We start from the raw sequence: 21,769 nt of genomic DNA, 5'->3' as shown, positions 1-21,769 counted from the left end.
CTTGGGAAACTCCTTAGTGCCATGGGTAACACGATGCACGGTAACATTTAGCTTATGAGTGTTAGAGTTTCTATGATGAAAATGCCGATGATAGTATCTACTCATTAATGATAAACTTCTGGACACTGCTTGATAACTGGACACCACATCTGGTTCCTTCCCTTAGAAAGACATCAGGGCATAGCCTGTCACACTGAGAAGTCGCTCTCTTGCTCACAGCCACCTTTCCAGACCTCAAGCCTATTAAACTAGACTGGGAATCCTTTGTGCCAAAATACATATGCACAGTATTGATAGGCCAAATACTCTGTCGAGCAGTCAGGTACCTAAGCAATTCCCCAGGGCAATTTCTAGAACTCTGGCTCACTTCAAGAGTCCAGACCTATGTCTTGGGTTCTCTTTACCTTTTTTTACCTTTTCCTAACCATGAACGAGCATGAAGTTTTGAAGAATTTCACAGTCACATTACCAAAAAGCAATCAATATTTACCGATAGTTCAAACGAGCATGGATCCCATAGGCTCATACATTTGAGTGCTTGGTCCCTAATTGGTGTTTGGAAGGATTAGGGGGTGTGGCCTGTGAGAGGAGGTGTGTCAGTGGGGGTGGGCTCTGAGGTTTCAGAAGCTCATACCTGGTCCAGTGTCTCACTCTGTCTCTAATTTACAGATCTAACACAAGCTGTCAGCTACTGCCCCTGTCTGCCTGTGTTGCCATCCTCCCCATCATGGTCATAGCCTAACTCTCTGAAACTCTATACAAGCCCCCAATTAAATGTCTTCTTTTCTAAGTTTCCCCACCCATCCTGTCTCTTCATAGCAATAAAATGGTAACTAAGACATCTATCCGCCATATGGGTGGCCCCACACTGAGGAAGAGAGCCCTCAAACCCAAGAATAGTGGCTAACGAAGTGCCTTGATAGGTCCAAATAGAAGCTCGGGAGCTAGCTGTCCATGTGCCTCAGTGGCTAAACCTGTGCTTTGTTTGCCCAGAGCCAGGGGTTTAATCCACAGCAAAATGCACACAGAGATTTGTCTCTGAAGAACTGCCGTTAACGTCCCACTGAAGTCAAAGTATCAAAGTTTTCAAGACAGCGAGTCGAGCTTGCAGGCTCACTGTTCTGGAACAATAAAATGGTAGCTCTCCATTTCCCGCGGAGAACCCTCTGTAATTGATGTCCTTCACTGTGAGCCATTACCTACTGGCTGCCCCCTGAGCAACAAAGTAGGCTGATCCCGTGCTGTTGGCTTAGCCTAGCTGGTTAGATTCTCAAATATGAATTATGAATTCAGGGAAGGAAAGAGCCGTGACCCATGGGGGTAGAGGCCTTGCATCTTGGGGTTATTTTGTACCATGATGATGAACCAAATGTGGTGTGGTAGTTTGAATGAGATTGACCCCCATGGGCTCATAGAGTTGAATGTTTGGTTCATAGTTAGTAGGGCTGTTTGGAAAAGATTGGGAGGTGTGGCCTTGTTGGAGGAGGTGGGTCACTGAGGGCTGGCTTTGAGGTTCCAAAAGCTCATTCCAGGCTCAGGCTCAGGTTCAGTCTCTCTGGGGGCATAAATTGAGGCTAAAATGTGAGACCTCAGCCACTGTTTCTTCCTGCTTACTGTCTTGCTCTCTGTCATGATGGTCATGGACTTACCCTCAAGTAACTCTAAGCAAGCTCCTAATCAAATGCTTCTGTTTATAAGTTCATAGTCCCGGTGTCTCTTCACAGCAACAGCACAGTAACTAAGACGCAAGGCCTCTGCAATTTCCTTTAAACACAAAATATCAAGTTTTGTTTTTCCGGGATGAAAGCCAATCTTGTTTCTTTGTATCAGCAGGAAATGCCTGCTTCCTCAGCCTTTCTTGTAAATCTTCTCTTTCTAACAACTGAGATCTGGGGCCAGCATCAGGGCTGGAAGCCCCAGGATGAGAATTAGGAGAATGGGAATGGAGAGATGGCTCAGTGATGAAGCACAATGGCTGCTCTTTCAGAGGACTCTGCTTCTATTCCAAGCACCCACATGGTAGTTCACAACTATCTGTAACACCAGTCCCAAGGGATTTGATCCTCTTCGGCTCCACTAGCATCAGGCATTGTACATGGGACACAGACATCAAGACAAAGAAAATCAAGGAAAGAAGGCAAAAAAATAAAGGAGAAAAGAGAAGAGTGAGCAAGCACTCAAGAGCGGGGTGGGGGGAGGGAATGCGGCAGACAAAGGGAACCAGTATCTTATTCTAACCCTATGGGAGAAACCACGGCTCAGGGGCTTGACGAGACTTCCAGACTAGCCGGACGAATCAATGTCCATGGGAAAAGGGGACCTAATATTACCATGCAAGTGATGTACTGAGTAAATCTATTACTGTACACCAATACCCAAGCTTATATCCACATAAAGAATATCTCAACAAGACCTGCATTTCAGAGAGGTTTTTCAAAAACGTTGACATTACTACCGACAAAAATGTGATCTCTTCTAGAGAAAATGTAAAAATATTTTTCAAACTTATTTTTTTTTTACGCAGGGTCTCACCAGGTAGACCAGGCTGCCCTTGAATTCACAGAGATTGGATTGCCTCCCCAGGGTTGTTATTATGAAGTTTGTTGTTGATGATGATGGTGATGGGAATGCTTTCTTTCTTTCACTTTGTTTCTTTGTTTTGTCTGTCTGTCTGTTTATTTGTTTTGGTAGTACTGGAAATAAAATTCAGGGTCTTATACATTTTAGACCAAGTAGGAACCAGCCCTTGGGGTGTATATATATATATATATATATATATATATATATATATATATATACACACACACGCACACACACACACATATATATATAGCTAGTAAGTAAGAACTTTCCAAACATTTAACTATTTGAACTAGTCAAGATTACAGAGACAGAAAACTGTAAAGTAGTTAGCAGAGACTGTGGGGGTAGAGAGGAAGCCAGGCAGGAGCAAGTGTTTAATGGGTACAGGATGTTAGTCTGAGGAGATGAATCCATTCTGGGGGTGGATGCCGGTGGTGATGTGGATGCCGGTGGTGATGTGGATGCCGGTGGTGATGTGGATGCCGGTGGTGATTATACAACAGTGTGAATCAAGATACACTTCCTGAACTTTAAAAAAAATGGTTAAAATAGTACATTTGTTTTATATATTTAACTACAATAAAAAAGTGGAACTCTAGGAAAAATTTTAGTGTGGTAGAGATATTATACAATATATTTATATTTCTGTAATCTCATGTGTAGAAGAAATGGCTTGAAAAGATTTTCTGAACACAAAATGACAGATCTCACCTGGGTGGAATTGTAGGCTGTTTTTCCTTTCATGTGTTTCTTAATGTTCTAATAACTATTTGGTATCTGTATAAGTACAAACAATAAAGTGTGGAAGTGCTCTGCTTACAGGTAGGTCTCCTGAGCACTATTGTCAGAGCAATAGAACTGGTTGTTACCTGCAAGCACGTCATATAGTTACATCCCTTGAATAGTCCGTTTCCCACCTCGAATGTTAAGTTCCATGTGAGCAGGCCCTTGTCTTACTCATGCAGGACCCATAATGCTTAAGCAGTTTGGGGCACTAAATAGGCTCTTTATAAATGCTCCGATGAAGCAAGGAGCCTGCGTGTAAATAGACAGCTGAACAGAAAGTAACCTATCTGTCTCCTTCTGGAGCTCCTGCTTCTATAACAAATACAGAAACAGAGAAATTTATGAATTTCTCATTGTAATGAATTTCTTATGGTCCTGGAAGCTGGGAAGTCCAAGATGAACACACTGGCAGACTCAGTTCTGGCAACGTCTCCCTTGCTCTATCTTCATGTGGAAGAAGAGGCCAGTAGCTCCCTGTACCTTTATGAAAAAGCCAATAATTTCATGTACAAGAAAATCTCTGTCTTTGTGACTTAATCACCTCCAAAAGGCACCATCTCTTAACACTATCACACCATCAAATAAGTGTCAATGTGTCAATTTGGAGGCTTTCAGACTGTAGCGCTCAGGTGGGATCATTGTTTTGTCCTGAGCACCCAACCCTCTTCCTGGCAGCTGTAGGAAGTATCACAGGAAGGGTTTTCTCCGGTGCGGGGTCCTCTAGATGAAGCCTAAATAGGTTAACCAGGAAGAAAGTAGTCTGTGTAGAATCTGTGTCATTTGGAGGATGGCCCAAAGGGCATAAGAATGTGAAAAGCAGGCTATTGAAAGAGGAGAAATTCTGCGGCTACCTCCACTGGACACTGGAACTGCAGCCAGCACACATTTAGCCAATGAATATCCACCAAGCCTCTTCTGTGGTCCAGGGACTGAGGTAGGTATTATGAACACAATTATACATCATTTGCTTGATATCTTACAACAGATGATAAGATATCTTGCCTGATGCTACTAACTTCTGTGTTTTGTGCTTTTATATGCTTGTTACAGTGCTTGAGAGATTGCACATCTCTGCGTTCAGCTCCTTTCATTTTCTTCCTGTGACATCTGTGCAGTTGCGACCAAGCACGGTTCTAAACAGGATACCAACGATGGGTGAGGAGAAATTTGGAAAGGCAGAATTGAATGTTTCCTAAGGCAGAGCCCAACTCAACATGCCCTCCTCCGCATTTCCTGGAAGCCTGGGGATATATGGGACATTTTGTTATATCAAAATCCTATTTGTGCCCGAATAACCTAAGAACATTTTGAGATAAGTTTTTCAAAACAAAACAAAACAAAAAAGCCACAGCACAGGAATTAACACATTATCGTATACTGCGAATCTCCTAGATGGGGAGAAGGTCTTTTTTCTCAGGTTTCAGGATAACGGATCTTTCTACATCTAGAATTGCATTGTGAGCATCAAGAAAGGTTATTCCCTCTGGATAATGAGAACATTCATCTTTAAACAGGTGGCTCACCGTCACAGATCCAGATGGGAGCTGAGGCAAGTCTCTGAGGTACACTTGGCACCGTGTCCAACAGATGCTGAGCCTTTATCCTGAACCATCTATCAAGCCGTTGCCTCCCTCACCTCAGCTCCCTCCCCATCTCCCTCCCAGCACAGCTTCCCCAGCAGCTGGTGTCACTTAGCTCTCCTTGTTTTAAAGTTGACCCTAACAAAGCACGCCTTGTGCTGGGGCTCAGGATTTGAGTCCAGCATTACAAGGACTCTGGTTTCTTAAACTAAGCTACATGGAGTGACTCTGGGTAGAGGTCCACCCACGTCATTGTACAAAATGGAGGGCTACACAGACAGGTTCTTGTGTCAGAGCTTAGATGGACAGGGTAGCCTGGCCTTGATGATGTTGCAAGTTCTTGCTTGGTCGTATTTTGTGCGATCTTGTTGATGCATTGGAGACACTTAATACCTTACTTCCAGGCACACCTTTAAACACATTGGTACCTGGGAAAATGGTTATTTATGTAGACTGAACCACGAACCACTTTGTAAGTCTTCATATATAACACCAAAGCTTTTCCACACAGGTTTGAAGCTTTCGAAATAAGGAGATAAAGCCAGTCATCAAGGCTAGTGGGACATCCTTCCCTTCTAGCCACACTGGTGACTTTGCAGACTTCCTAAGAGACCCTTGGGAGATTTTAAACTGCAGCCCCTTAAAGGCCTTCTAGTTTTAATCTCTTACCTTGTAACTTGGGTTCTCATTCCAAAATCCAGTGACCTCATTGATTGTAGCACTTCAATGCAGCCCATGTACTAGAAAAAAAAAAAAAAAGACAAAAAAGTAGGTCACAGATACAGAAGTAACACCTCTGAGCTGCTCAGTGACTTCCTGGGCAACACCCACAGTTGTCCCCAGAGAGCAGCTACGTGTGTGCACACCACCTGCGTCGGTATCACTGGCCACCAATGTGCACACACATCACTTTGGCTATAAAACACACTAAATACAAACTCAAGTATTGGGACTGCAGACGACAGGAATGATCCTGGTCTTAGAGGTTGGGAGTGTGGATCTGAGGTCTTCACACTATGCATTGTGCAGACCCACATACTGGCCTTGCCACATCTTCATTTTAAAGCTCCAGCTAGTGACCCAACTTTTCCACATTGGTTTTGTCCTTGGTAAAAATAAAAATTCAATTAGAATTGCTGTGAGAAAGCCGGGCGTGGTGGTGCACGCCTTTAATCCCAGCACTTGGAAGGTAGAGGCAGGCGGATTTCTGAGTTCGAGGCCAGCCTGGTCTACAAAGTGAGTTCCAGGATAGCCAGGGCTACACAGAGAAACCCTGTCTCAAAAAACCAAAAAAAAAAAAAAAAAAAAAAAAAGAATTGCTGTGAGAGCTAAATTATTTCACATATGGAAAGCTTTTAGGACAATGCTTAGTAGGCATAACTGTACAAATGTCAGAGGAAGCAAAAAATAAACAAGAGACAAATAACACAAGTGCCAGGACAAGCATATAATTGCACAAAAGACAGAATTTAGTAACATTGAGAAGGTCTTGTCATCTTTTATAAGATCACTGTAGTTAAAAAAAAAAGAAATAAAAGAAAAAGAAAAAGGAAGGAAGGAAGGAAGGAAGGAAGGGAGGGAGGGAGGAAGAAAGAAAGAAAGAGAGAGAGAGAGAGAGAGAGAGAGAGAGAGAGAGAGAGAAAGAAAGAAAGAAAGAAAGAAAGAAAGAAAGAAAGAAAGGAAGGAAGGAAGGAAGGAAGGAAGGAAGGAAGGAAGGAAGGAAGGAAGGAAGGAAGAGAAAAGAGGAAAGAAAGCTTCCAAAACAGGGCTTGGTAGTTTTAGCATTTAGCTTGAACAGAGAGTACTACTGGAAAAGGAGTTGTGACTTCTAAAGCAAAAAAAAGCCAAATTAGGGGTGAAGGTAAAGAGGCTTGAATCAGTGTGAAGGTGGGTGGGTTTTAACAGTGAGAGTATGCAGTAGGCAAGTAACGCTGGCTCACTCAGAGGAGGGATGGTCCCAATGAGGAGGAGATGGATTCAAGTGACATCACAGAAAGATCTAGACAGGACTCAGCAGTTTAATTTGGACCATAGAGTATGCAGTCCAGTGAGTCAAGAATAACTCAGCCGCTTCCAGCCAGGGCACAGAGGAACCAGGAGTATCATTAACATGTCCAAGAGGGCCAGGAAAAGGTTAGGAATTGCTTTGGCGCCCATTGATTGCAAGGCACCGGTTGGAGAGCCAGGAAGTAACAAGCTGGCAGCTGACAATGTAATTCAGTGACCCCAAGAGAATAAAGCAGGACAAAGCAAAGGGAGGGACAAGGGGAAGGACACAGACACAGCTTTCTAAGCATCTCTGCAGGTGAGGCTGTGGGATCCGCAGAGCAGCGCCATTGACTCTGGAGATCGGAGGACGCTACACGGAAAATTGCCTTGGAACAGTGTGAGGGCCATGTGGTATGAATGAAAGGCTCTTGGGTCTGCAGAAATGAGACACTTCCTGTTTTGCTGTCCTCTGGAAGCCATCCAGCCTCCCTTAGTGATGGGAAGAGGAGGAGGCACTCCCCAGATCCTTTTTTTGTAGTATTTATGAGTGGAGTCTATAGATGTCTCAGCCCCAAATTGGCTTAGTGTTCAGTTGCTGCCATAAGCCTGGTGTGGGAGAGACATTCTCAGCCAGACCCCACTAGTCATACTCCTCATGGGATGTCCAATACTGACACAAAAAAATCCTGTATACTTAGTTCTTAACCCCTAAAGCCCAGGCACTGTGGGAAAGTGAAATGTCTGGAGACAGGGACTGACTGAGACTTCTAGACTTACTAGAAATAGGAAGCTGGGTGGAGAATGCTGGGGTCCACACTCCACAATGAGGCTGATGGACAGGCCTGCCTGAGAGTCCTCACTGGCTGCTCTGACTACATGGCCCTCTCTGTCCTCCTCACCTCAGAGCTTGGCTCATTCACCCCATCTCCTACACACCAGTCTGGGGAAGACTGGAATCTATAAGTTGGGAAGCAGGTCTGGGCCACACTTCCAATTCTCCAGGATGCCTGCTTGGTGCTGAAGTGGAATAGGCTCCTTCCTGGACAGTTATAAATCACTAATTCAAGATGATATGATACACTGATCTATCTGTACATGCCTAAAAATGAGACAGATTCTATATTTTCATGCTCTGACACAGGGATTTTAAAAAAGCAAAACTATATTAATAATTTACCCTTACTGCTTAAATCTCTTCACATCTATTACCAAATCAGAATCACTACTACCAATGCCTAGACCTGGCTTTGGCTTGTCTTCGCTCACCTTACTAAGTGTCCCATTCCCATACTTTGATACAGTGTTGGCCCCCATCCTTGTCCTCAACTCTTCCCAATGGCAGGGCCTCCCACTTGCCATTCTCCCTGATTAACTCATCTCTACACTCTATGGGTTTGTGTCTTGTTCATCCTGCAGGTTTTAATTAACATGGACTGTCCTCAGGTCATCGCATGTTGCTCATGAGCACAACTCTCATTTGCCTCTTTCATGCTACCATGTACCTTTCCTTGACTGTAGTTGCTGTATAAAGAAGGGCCTGGGGCTGGTGAGATGGTTCAGTGGGTAAGAGCACCCGACTGCTCTTCCAAAGGTCCGGAGTTCAAATCCCAGCAACCACATGGTGGCTCACAACCATCCGTAATGAGATCTGACTCCCTCTTCTGGAGTGTCTGAAGACAGCTACAGTGTACTTACATATAATAAATAAATAAATAAATAAATCTTAAAAAAAAAAAAAAAAGAAGGGCCTGGAACTGTGCCCAGAACCCAAGAGTGCTCAGCAAAGAAAGAAAGGAAGAAAGAAAGAAAGAGAGAGAGAGAGAGAGAGAGAGAGAGAGAGAGAGAGAGAGAGAACATCTGATACTCTCCGGTAAGCTGTACTGTACGCACCTTTATTTGTTTTATTTTTATTTTTTATATTGTGCCTTTAAAATGAGTAGAGAGAGGTAGCAGAGGGAGATGAAGGTTTGGCCAAGTCTCTCCACCCTGTGCCAAAGGAAAACAAGAACATCAAAGTCTCATAAAAAGGCTTAGGTGCTGCCTTAGTTTCCTCTGTTGCTGTGACAAAGTACCCTGGCCAAAGCAACTTAAGGGAGAAAGGTTCTATTTTGGCTCTCAGTTGAAGGTTATAGTCCATCATGGTGGGGAAGTCAAGGCAGCAGGAGTACCTGATCATAGAACAGTCATAAGCTAAAGAATGATAAACAATTGTGCTCAGCTTCCTTTGTCCAGCTTAGGCAACCCAGAATCCCAGCTAGGGGATGGGACCACCCACAATAGGCAGGTCTTCCCACCTCAATACAATCACGATAACTGCATCTGCTCCCCAGACATACCCAAAGGCCTATCTCCCAGGTGATTCTAGATTCTATGATGTTGTCGACACTAATCATCACAAGTAGAACAGGTCATAGGCTGGGATGACACCACTGACAGGTGTCTAGATCTCTTGGTAATAACTTATGGGTAGTAGTATATTTGCTGCACTTCAGTCCCTAGAAACAATCAGCCCAGACAGAAAAAAGAGAGGGCCGTCTCCAAGGTTTCACCTTTGGGTTATCACCTCCTACCTGTTTCCTTCTAGGGGAGGCCCCAGCATTGCTATGGGAACATCTTCCCTTCTGGTGAACCTCCATGGCACTACACACAGTTAGTTGTCAGTATTGGAGTGAAGACACAGTCTCCCTCTGTTAAGAAACAAGGTTCTAAAGAAAAAGGAGTCATGCAGAGGTGGCCATCGGTGAGCACAATTCCCCTTCCAAGGCTGGGGCACATGTGGAAGAAGCCACAGTGGATTTTTGCCATGTCTAAAGCCCCAGTGGAGTTGGGAAGGGAGAGGTGCCTAAAAACAATCTGCCAGTTTCTATGTATAGGAACTTCTCAACCTCAGAAGTAAAGAGTCACTGAATGGCCAGGCCTGTGGGAGACATTTGTTAAGATAAACCAGAGATGACAATACCCTCCCTTTGGTTTATTAAATGCAGATTCACCTAAGACCTACTTTCTGTTCCTAAAACAAGGGCAGCCTCCAAAAGGATGGGTTGGCTCTCTTTCCAGAGGTGAATCATCATTACCTCCATTGGAATAGACAAGAAAACTGAAGCCTGTTCAGGACAAGTACATGCCTTTCTCTCATTGGTTCACAGAGGCTGAAGCACAGTTTACTCTAGAGCAGTGGGTCTCGACCACTCTGGGGGTTACATTTCAGATAGCCTGCATATCAGATATTTATATAACGGTAGCGAAATTATAGTTATGAAATAGCAACAAAATAATGGTATGGTGGTGGTCACCACACCACGAGGAACTGTATTAAAGGGTTGCAGCATTAGGAAGGTTGAGAGCCACTGCTCTAGAGTCTCTGCAGCCTTATTGCTGGGACCTGGTATGGCTACTTCTGGCTCCCATTCCTTTCCAGATAAGTAATAGTGATGAGCCAGGGGCCATGATGGTGGATGTAGACTGGGGGATACTTGGTCAATGTATTGCCCCTTTTCTTCAGAGTTCTGGAGATGTGGTCCCTTTGCTGGGACCTGGGAATCACTGAAACATTAAGACTAGCTTTTTTTTTTTTAAGTAAATCTATAGTACTAGAATTAAAAAAAAACCCACACACACAAATAAACAGACTTAACATCTCATTTGTAAGGACCACAGCTTCTTAACAAGAGTTGAGGATCTTTGAACCAACGGAAAAGATCCCTTCTGTGATGGTTAGTGCTTGTCAACTTGACACAAACTGGTGTCACTTGGGAAAAGGAAGCCTCAATTGAGAAATTGCCTCCATTAAATTAGCCTGTGTGCATGATAGCGGTACATTTTCTTGATAAGTGATTGATGTGGGAGGGCCCAGGAAGGTGGGACTGGGTTACACAAGAAAGCAGGCTGAGAAAGTTATGGAAGCCAGTCAGTAAGTTGTGTTTCTCTACCATTTCTGATTCAGTTCCTGCCCCCACGTTCTTGCCCTGGATTTCCTCACTAATAGACTCTGGAACAAACCCTTCCCTACTCAGGTTGCTTTGGGCCACGGTGTTTCATCACAGTAACAAATAATGTGCAAGGACACTATCTTTCCCAGGAGCTGCCCTTGGGCTCAGTGTAGGGAAGACCTGCTATGCTCATGTGAGAGAAATGTAAGTGATAGGTCTGCAGTTGGTAAGTGTGAAATCAGACAGAGAAGAAAATACTTCGGAAAGAAACACTAACTCTGCCATCAAGTACCACACAATGAGGCTGCCCTTGCAAGCAGATACCAAACCACAGTAGAGGCTACCACACTAGCAAAAGGATTTCCCTGCCACTTTTAAAAAATTTCTAGTGCTCCTTGGTTAAAAACAAAACAAAACAAAACAAAACAAAACAAAACAAAACAGGTAAAGAAGGAGAGACATCCTTCCCTTCATGACCACGAGGCTGGCTGTACTTCCAGTCCTAGTCCTGTGTGGAGGAATGGGCATACCAAAGGCCTTTAGACTTGTGCAGAGTTGGTGCGAGAGTTCAGGTGCCCTCTCTACAGCACTGAAACTAGCTGAGCCATCAAGGGCTCCCTCCCCACTCACGGCCCCACCCCTTGCTTCCCTCTGAACTCTCTCTTTCCTTGGCTTTTATGAGAACACGTTCCTCAGTATACCATCTCTCTCTATGGACTGCTTTCCCTCAGTCTCCTTTGTCAATTTCATTCCTGTACTTTCTCTAGACAATACTCTTGCTCTTCTCAGCCTACACAAATGTTTTCCGACCCCACTAGACTCACTAGGGACGGGTTTAAAAATGTCTGAGCTGACCCGGTGAGATGGTTCAGTGGTAGGAGCCCCTGCCAGCAAGCCTGACAGTCTGGGTTCAAAATGACCTCAGAGAAGATATTTAAGTGACCAATAAGAACATGGGAAGTTATTAACATGGCTAATCAGTTAGAGAAATGCAAACCACATCACTCCGTACCTTCAGGAAGGCATAATTAGAAAAACAAACAAAAAAACCCCAGAAAGTACAGATGTGTAGAAATTACAACTGCCACACACTACTGAAAATGTAAACTGATGTAGCCATGGGGGGATGCAGCTAAGCACTGCTTCAAGAAAAGTAGAGAGAATTATTGTACAAACCAGCATTCTTGCCCTAGAGGAGACCCAGAAAAAACAAAGATACACAGCAGCATAAAAATGCACACAACCCTTCATCGATGTTGTATACTAAAGAGCATCAAACTAGTGGTGTGCCAATGTCCATCAACTGGTATGTGGAGAAAGTGCTTGCAACTAAACCCCCAAATGATGCCTGACAATGAAAACCATGAGGTGCAAAAGCATGCTACAGCAAAAATAAACTCTGAAAACATTAATCCGAGGGGAAAAGGCAAGAACCCATATTGTATGATTTCATTTGCACAAAATAACCCAGACTGCTGCCACCCTCTCTCTCCTCCATCCTCCTCCCTCTTCTCTTTCTCTTTGTGCATCTATTACTAAAAGCACCATACATTTGTCTGTTTTCTGCCTCCTGCACCAGAAGGGTAGCATCTAGGACACAGAGCTGGGAAGGCTAGAGGACAGCTGTGGTTTCTCTCGGAGCTGATAACAGTTTTCCAGTTAGTAATGGTTGTCCAGCTCTATGAATGTACAAAAGCAAAGCCCAATGAAATGCAGGCTTTGAGTAAATAATCTGTACGGCATGTGAACTACATTCTAGTAAAGCAATTGCCCAGAGGTTATGACAGTTAAGACGTGAAGCGAGCAATATCTGCAGGCGGTACATGATCCCGGAATAAACCACTCAGGTATGAGTGGCTGACTGATGAATAAATGAACCCAGAATTAGAAGTTATTATAGCCTGAAACCTTACCCAATACTCTGGAGGCAATGTTCTCTGCTTGCCCTTTGGGGTCTCCAAAAATGTTGGTCGCATCTCTATGGGGCACTGATCCAATGAGGCTGCACTTTGTTTCATTGTCTAAGCCCCAGTTGCCCTACAGGCTCTTCAAGGACAGGCTGTAGGGGGGTGGGGCAAGGGAGTGTGTGTGTCTTAGTCATCATTTGCCTTGCACCTCTGACAGTGCAATATATGATTTATTTCAAGATGGTGTTCAGGAAGTCTCAAAATAGCCTGTATCCTGGCTGGACCACCTAAAATATGTTCATTCTTAAAGGAGTATGGCGTCTGTTAAGGGAACCCTGGAGCTAGGTCGCCTGAAGTTCTCCTACCGGCTTTGATTTGAAAGGTGGGTCTTCTGGAAATAGATGTGAAAGCCCTTCTTCTAGACCGGTAAGAAGTGCCACTCAGAATACAAACCCCGGAAGATAACTGGTATTGACAAGCACTGCCTCTCTTAGGAGTGATGTAATGTCTAGGAAAGTGAGAAGCCACCGTCTTCCCTCCATTCTCTGCCCTTTCTAAGCTTCTCTTCATATCCTGTTCTGCTGCAAACACTGTATTTGCCCATTTTGTCTCTCACTGGAAGATTAGTAGTGAAAAACAAGAGGATTGCTCTGTTGACAGCACCTGGTGTACTGCCCAGCCCCCCAGCAGCTCCTCAGATACATCTTGGTCAATTAAAATGAATCTCTCTCTCTCTCTCTCTCTCTCTCTCTCTCTCTCTCTCTCTCTCTCTCTCTCTCTCTCTCTCTCAGCATGAACTGAAAACTCCTTTCTCTACCAAGGTCAAAGCTTAAAAACCTGGACTTCTTCGCTTGTTTACAAACCAAGTAACTTCATGCTTGTTGGCATACCAGGAACTTCAACCATCTGGAGTTCTTGGTGCTCACAAAACCGGAGCCTTCTAAAAGCAGTTGTGCCTTCTGTTTGTTCTGCAAAGAGGGAGCTCTCATGCCCAGGGAGAGAGCCCAAGCCGAACGAACGGGAGGACTGGGGCTGGAAAGGCCTATTATTCTGGGACCAGATCACTGTCCCTCTCCACTGAGCAGACTCCTTCACTCAGAGACTATGGAGGGAACTGTCTCCACTCCACTTCCATTGCTGATTTGTCTAAAGTAAGGCTGGTGACATCTAAAGTATAATTTCCTGAAGATTTTTTAAAATATAAGTGAGGCTTTAAGTTGACTCAAAAGCATTTCTCTTTGACGGAGGGGAAACCTGGGACCCCAGAAATAAAAATAACTTTGGAGCGAGAAACAGGATATTCAATAAAAACCATGGCCTTTTTGTCACCTTAAAATGACTAATGTACTGGGAAATGAGTTGCCTGTGATTGTGCATAGAAGCCTTCTAATTTGAAAAAGGCCCTGGTCATCTGTGGGCAAGGGAAGAATGCTGATCATTTCTTCCCTCATTCCAACCATCCTACTCCCATTGAAAATCCCTCACACATGAGAAATGTTTTGAACCGAGGGAGGTTTCATCTCTGCCTACAGACCTGAACACAGACAAAATCATCCAGACTGAGGCCGTCCCTGAGGCAAATACCGCGATGGAAGCACTTTCAGGGCTATGACCTCCTCTAGGAACAACATTTGAAGCCACTAGTCGTTCTTTCTGTTACTGCATGTCAGCCAGACCATCACCCTGTCTTACCATGTGCTTTGGCAAAAACAGGGATGTGCTTCATCTAGTCTCAAGAGTCTGGCTTCATTTGATGCTCAGGATGAAACAGGGGCAGGACCTACAGAAGTGGACAATCTCTTTTGTCAGCTGCAAAAACGGATTGGCAGAAGTTTGATGCTCTGCTCAGGGACCATGGGGCTCATTAATGTGGAGCTTAGATCTTCTCAGGGTTGAAGCTGTCTGTATCATGGTACCACCGGGCACCAAAGAAATGTACTGCATAGAAGAGATGCTACACCAGATTTAGGAAAAAGTACAAGACAGACACATGCGACTATGTGCTGGACACTACTTTAAACTCAAGATTATGACAATTTATCCATAAGACATCTATTAATAATAGTCCTTTTTGGGGTCCTGAATTAGATAGAGGCTTCCCCATCATGGCTACCTTCTTCAAGTCTGTCATGTACCAAAGTAGATATAACATAGGGACATGTTTAAAATGAGAATGAATCTAGGAACCAAAACATCTATGGATTAAAGATGTTGCATCACCTTCTCCTCTACCTCTCCATCCAGTAGACCCCAAACTAGCACTTTAGCTCCGTCCTACCGTGCCATCCTCTTTCCCAAATTATGGTGTGGCAAGATGGCCCTGGCCAGATGCTGATGTGAGCTGATGAGCCATGAGCTGATGTCAGCACCACATTGTTGGACTCCCCAGACTCCAGAAGCACACACACATAACTTTCTTACTCTTTATAAACTGTCCCATCGTGAGTATTGTGTTATAGTGTAACAGCCCTGTGAGGAATGAAGATATTCTGAGACACTTGTCCTCCCCCCCACCCCTTTGCTAATCAGATAATTGAATCAAGGAACCCCTAGAAGTAGACTTTTCTCAAGAATCTCATGCTGTGAGAAGGAAAACACTGAAGCTTGGTGTCAGCCAGAAGAGGAACTTGTCTCCCAGGAAGAGATTCCCCACAGTTCCAAGTTCTCAGAGCACTTTAGAAGAAAGGACCGTTGGTGCAGTGCGTTGAGGAAGATCAATGGTGGGGAAGAGCATAGCCACCCTGGGTCTGCTTGGTTGTATAGACTTCTTGCCATCCACCTACACATAAACCAAGACTCTGAAGATAGACTCTGGACCCTCTTTATTCATAACTTTACCAATGTGACCAAAGTGAATACATCCACTTGCTGAGTTTCCCACTACTGCTTTGTCTTCTTAGTTGGCCAATTGAGGACAGGCTACAGCTAGGTAGAGACCCTTGCTGGTACCCAGGCTCTGACTGGAACACCTCCGGTAACAAAATTATTGGCATATGAATTTAGCCACCAAAGATGGTAAATATGCCTTGATTCCACCTTACCCAGTTATCCTTTGTGTTCCAAGAAAGCAGGGATTGGAACAGACAAAGGTGAATTCTCGCTGACAAAAATTTTCATGCTGTCTTAGGAGAGTTCCTGGGCCTTGTGTCTTTTATTCAACAGTTTTAATTTTGTGATTGCAATTCAAAAGTTGCAACTAATACTCTAAAGCAAGTCTTTGTGGCACTGTGCCCAAGCCCAGCTATTATGAGATTTTTATCAGTGTGTAAAGGCCTAATCCAAGGAGACCACAGGTGCTGTCTCTGCTGTTCTGAGAGAAAGTCTTCAGCCTTCAGGGGATGAATGCTCCTAATGCAAATGTGAATTGAGATGTTGGCTTGCAGAGGCCCGACTTAGGTTTACTTTTGCCATATCAGTTGACTGCTTTCTCCAGGCTCTCTCTTGACAGAGGCAGGGAGTCCCCGGGTATCCCCGGGTGTGTCAAAGAATTGATACATTCAGAAGAGAAAAGGCTTTAAAAGTGCTAATTGAAGGGGGCTGGTTACAACTGAATAATTGATGCCAGCAGCTGCTAAATCAGAGGCCTGTGGTTGGAAAGGCAGGCCTTTCTTACTCCCCTAAGGCTCTCCTTCCTTGAGACACAGGCTCCGTTCTGCCTCCATTTTCATGGTTTTGCTCCCTCCACAGCTTTGTTTTGAAAACGTGGGAGTCATCAGTGCCAACCCAAAAGCATCTCCAACCTTCCCCTCCCCTGAGCATGGGTTTTTTACTCCGGTAGCCTCTTTGAAGTTGGACACAGCTCCTCATTTGGTGGATGACATCACAGGACAGTGACCTGTCCAGTTTCCTTCCTCTTACAATGCCAATGAGTGAGAATTGTACAGAACAGAGATTCAGCCAATGCGCTGCAGATAACAGCAGGAGGAAGAAATACTGAGACAACACCCACTGTCCCGCTAATGTAAAACAGGCCATGATTGGCACTACCAGGGTCAGCCTGAAGAAGTGAGAGTCTTAAAGAGTATGTTCTTCGCCAGGCAGTGGTGGTGCATGCCTTTAATCCCAGCACTTGGGAGGCAGAGGCAGGCAGATTTATGAGTTCCAGGCCAGCCTTGTCTACAGAGTGAGTTCCAGGACAGCCAGAGCTACACAGAGAAACCCTGTTTTCAAAAAAAGAAAGAAAGAAAGAAAGAAAGAAAGAAAGAAAGAAAGAAAGAAAGAAAGAAAGAAGGAAAGAAAGAGCACATGCTTCAAAACTCAGACAGGCTTGGGCTGACCTGAGACTTGCATGTACTAGCTATTCAATTTTGTGACTCATGTATTTGACCTATGCAGTGGTCACTATGTTGGATGACAGTGTTCTTCTTGGACATCTTCAATTCCACCTGCTTAGCTTGGAGCGCAGATGAAAAAGCCCCAATTACTTTGAAGGGACCTCAAACAAGAGCTCTTTCTATAGGGGCATTATAACAGCAGGATTAGATAATCTTGGGGAGCCAGGGAAGATTTCTCAGAGAAAGGAAAGTTGGGAATGGGGTGTGGGGGTGGGATATTGCAGGAAAAAAAGACAAGCCATAAAGGTTGTAATAGGGGTTCCCAGACAGTGGGCACAGCTAAGAGCAAAAGAAAGGGTATTCTACCACACTAAGGACTGCAGTGAGAGACTACAGTCTGCAGATATGTCAGGGAGTATCAGCAAAGATTATACCTTTACTTCCTTATGAGCTGTCTGAGGCATTCTTGGAGTGTGGAAGGTGAGTCTTCTGAAGTCTTTTATTCTCCAGACCCAGAACAGTGTGGGACCACAGTGAGCTTTCTGAACATATGCTGAAGTTTTGATCATATTTGCCACATTTCAGCCAACCCTAGCTTAAATGTGACCCCAATTTCTCTTCATCCTTCTGTGAGATTCCAAACTCCATTTCCTTCCAACCCACTTCTTAGACCAAATAAATAAAAGCTAAAAATACAGCAAAGGTCATGAATCGTCAATGAGATGGAAAAGCAGTAGTGACTCACAGAGGGGAATCTGCTCCTCAGGAAAGTCTTGCTGCATGTCCTTTGCTCTGAAAGGTTAGGCAAGAAGCCAGCACCATGCTCTTCAGATACCCAGTGTGATTCTCAGGGCTGCTACCAGGACTCGAAGCCTGCCAGGCCCAGATACAAAGGGCTGGCACCTTGTGCGGCCCATGATAGAGGCAGGTGCCAACAAGGATGCTAAAGGGTGTAGCAAAGAAATGGGGCGACTATTGTCCAGCAAGTCCATAGTGTTAATTTTCCTTTTTGTTTCTTTTGGCCATGGCCTCGATACTGTTGTTTCTGCTGCCAAGGCAACACCATAACTCAGTTAATCATCCCAATGGCTTAATGAATGACCTAGCAATTATATTCTGTATACTTGTTTAATTAAATTGGGATGTGATAAACCTAATTATGATGTATGTGTATGATCTCTCCTGACAACCTATAATCCACTTAAAGTGGAACATCTTTTTATATGACATTATTTCTCAATTCTGAGTCCTTGAAAAAAAATTAAATTATGCCCTCTATCCATATATCTGATTCAGTCTTGACAAGCGAGGGCCTAGAGTGTGTGTTCGCATTGAATGATGCTATAAAAAAACAAAAACACAAAAAAACAAAAAACAAAACAACAGCAACAAAACCTGTGTGCTCACAAAGGAACATCTGGTAGTGCTTGCCCAAGGCGGAGCATCTGGCCTGCCAACAACCTTCTCCATCTCCTCAATTCCCCTTCCCTACTGAGAAGTGTCTGCACCCTTGGCCTTCGAGAGCTGTCCACCTAGAAAATATCCCTACTGCCCAAGCATTCATATCGAACCCTGCTATCAGTAAAAGTCTGAAGCTTTGGCAGGCAATAGATACAGCTAAGTTACACTGTTGCCTGGTGATGTGTGCTTTTAATCCCAGTACTCAAGAGTTCCAGGCTAGCCTTCTTCACAGAGACTCTATCTCAAAACAAAACAAAATAAAACAAATGAACAACAACAAAATCTCATCAAAACAACAACAACAAAAACCTGTGGCTGCCACATAGTTAAGTATCCCAAAAGACAATTGGGAAAAGCCCAATCATTCATCTGTTATAGTGAGTTATAGTGACTCGAGCAGAGCACGAGGATCTTGCTTGTGTCCCATGACCTTCAAGAACCACAATGTCTACCCTCTAAGTTCAAGCCCTGAAGCCCTCACAATGCTGAGACCACGCCTTGTGTGGGTCTCCTAGGTGGGCCCCAGGGCCTCAGGGCCCCCACCTGCTTAATGATACTCCCCTTTCTTTCTGTGACACTTGAGTGTGTGACAGCCACAGTTGGGTTTTTTGTTTTTATTTTGCTTTTGTTATTGTTGCTGTTTTTTTGTTCTGTGTTGAGACAGAGTCTCTGTGTCTTCAGCTTAGATGATTTCTCTGAAGAAGAAACAGCCAGAAGGCGCTCACAGAGCTGCATCCTAGGTGTTCACCATCCGCCACTGTGTTTCTTTTTAAATGAAACATAGGTGTTCTTAGTGGAATCTGATTCTGATAATATAGGCTGAAGGGAAGCCCAGGCTTGGCAGAAGCTCAGAGATCATCCATTCCGACTCTTTCACAAAATAATCATGGCACGTATAAGCAAAGTGGGGGCAGAGAAAAGCTCCCTAAGACATGAGAGTTTTGCTTTGTTTTGGTTTTTACAGGAATCTGTATTTCGGTGAAATAAAAGATAAGCTAAAGAGAAGAGTGGTTTTAAGGGTAGTTTATAGACTCGAGCATGTGCAGTGGCAGCATTGACAGCAACTGGAAAGAGGAGAGAGCAAGGTACGTTCACATCCCTGAGGGGAGGGGGGAGGGGAGGAGGATGGGGGAGGGCAGTGGAAACATTCACAAAGCTTGCAAGGCTGAATTCAGAGAAATCATCTTTAATAATGAGTCAGATCTAAGTGCCTGGATCAAACAGCTTTTGGAGTGGGGAAATGACATCCACTGTTTCTGTGGATTCCCCCAATGTCTGGGTAGCATTGGAGGAATCTTACATCGTCTTATGAGCAGGACTGAGTCTCTGGGTGTGTAAGTCTCAAAGCTGCTGTGGAGTATGGCACCAAACCTTCAACAGCCACAGAGCTGCTTCAGGAGCAGACCAAAGGCTCAGTGTGATTGCACTTCTTGCCAGTCAGTATGTAAAAGTAGACAGTCTTGTGCCTGGGACAGCACATAAAGAGGCTAGAAGCCAGGTTTGCTAACCTGAGTTCAATGTCCAGGAGGACCCACATGATAGAAGGAAGAGTGAGTCTCCTCTAACCCCAACACACAAGGGAGGGTGCATGAGCACACGTGCGCGCGCGCACACACACACACACACAAACACAGCACACACACCTGAACACATGTGCACATCTACACACATACAAACACACATTAAATAAATTAACAAATGTGATTTAAAATAAATAAGCAAAAACCCCACTTCTAGTCATAAACCCTCTGTGCTTCTGCAGCAGGAAGTGACCTGAACAAGGTTACCATCCTTGGGCTCTAACTGAGCATGGAACTTTGTCCAGTTGTTCATGTACTACACACAGAGAGTTCCCAATGAGTCCACCCAACGACTGTGATGCAGAGAGAAATAACGCCCTCTATGAGATAGGTACCTTCAGAATGAATCTCAAATAGGACCTTAGATTCAATTTACATTTTTTGGCTTGTACTCCTTAGAGGGAGGGAAAAACAAACAAACAAACAGCATTTTTTTAGCTGAGGAGAAAGAAAGGATACAAGGAAGTTCTCTGTCTCCTTTTGGTTGGTTAGTTATAATTGTTTCTGTTTTGTTTTTTGTTTAGTGGTTTCTGTTTGTGTTTTGTTTTGTTTTTATTGTCCTTTTTAAGACAGATATCACTATATAGCCATGATTGACTTGGAGCTTCCTAGGTAGACCAGGCTGGCCTTGAACTCACAAATATCCACTTGCCTTGCCTTTCAAGTGCTGGGATTAAAGTGTTGCCACTTCCCATCTCTTTAAAAGCCCCTTAGGGTGAGGTGGACCCTTACTGGTTGAGGAATGTGTTTGTAGAAACGTAATTCAGTGTAAGTAACCAATAGCACAGATGTGAGATAGCTGATCTTTAGTGACACTTTGTGGTATCACCCAAGAGATATGCCCTGGGCTTGTCTTTGAGGCTGTTTGCAAAGAGCTTAGCTGTGAGGGTGCCCATCTGCAACTCAGGCAACAGCACTCCAGGGACTGGAGGCCAGGACTCAATACAGAGGCAGAAGAGGGAAGTGAACTGAGTCCATCTCCTTCCTAACCTTGAACACAGTGTGACCAGATGTTTCACGCCCCTTCCACTCTGCCTCCTGCCACAATGGATCATTCTCCTTTTTTAATGGTAGGCTCAAGTAAGCCCTGCTTCTCTTAAGTCACTTATGTAGGGCATTTTGTCATAGCAATGAAAAGAATAAGTACAACAAAAGGAATGATCATGTTCAACCCCAGGGCCCGAGCACGCCAGGGAATCTTGCAGAAAAAAGAGCCCATCTCAAACTTGATAACTTGACTTGAGTTGAAGTCCAGAAGTTTCTCTCCTCCCCCAGACACCTACACCCCAAACCTATATCAAGGACCCCCAACTAACAGTATTCGTGAATAAAACAATGGGAACCACAAGAAGTAGGCAACAGCTTGCTGGGTGTAAGCCAGGCACTCAGCCACCTCCAAAGATGGCTCCTTCAGGGAATCATTTCCTCTAACATTCTTCTGAAATATCCTGTCTTCCAGAAAGTCCTCTGATCCTCCGACTGAAGAATTGAGCCAGACAAGTCAGCATGACCCTTGCTGGCAATCTTTCTGCGTGTTTGGTAAGAGCATCTGAAATCTATGTGCTTAGCAAATTTTCAGTATCCAATACGCAATTGCTAACTTTAGCCCTGTGCTGACTGCTAGAGCTTTAGACCTAGCGATCGTGCTCACCCCCAAGTTTGTTGTATCCTTTGATATAT

General features: G+C 44.3%; 1 protein-coding gene across 1 annotated transcript in view; it reads right to left on the bottom strand.

Moving 5' to 3' along the window:
- Shc4 (SHC adaptor protein 4) overlaps positions 1 to 21,769 on the bottom strand; it is a 96,123-nt gene that overhangs the window by 57,465 nt on the left and 16,889 nt on the right. Inside the window, exon 2 of the mRNA XM_021156083.3 lies at positions 5,619 to 5,689. Coding sequence (XP_021011742.1) covers positions 5,619 to 5,689 — 71 coding nt within the window. The remainder of the gene's footprint in view (positions 1 to 5,618; positions 5,690 to 21,769) is intronic.

The sequence above is a fragment of the Mus caroli genome, unplaced genomic scaffold (genome assembly GCF_978045245.1).
Source record: "Mus caroli unplaced genomic scaffold, Mus_caroli_1 scaffold_2, whole genome shotgun sequence".
NCBI lineage: Eukaryota > Metazoa > Chordata > Mammalia > Rodentia > Muridae > Mus > Mus caroli.
Note: the sequence above shows the minus strand (reverse complement) of the source record. Positions and strands in the feature narration are given on the sequence as shown.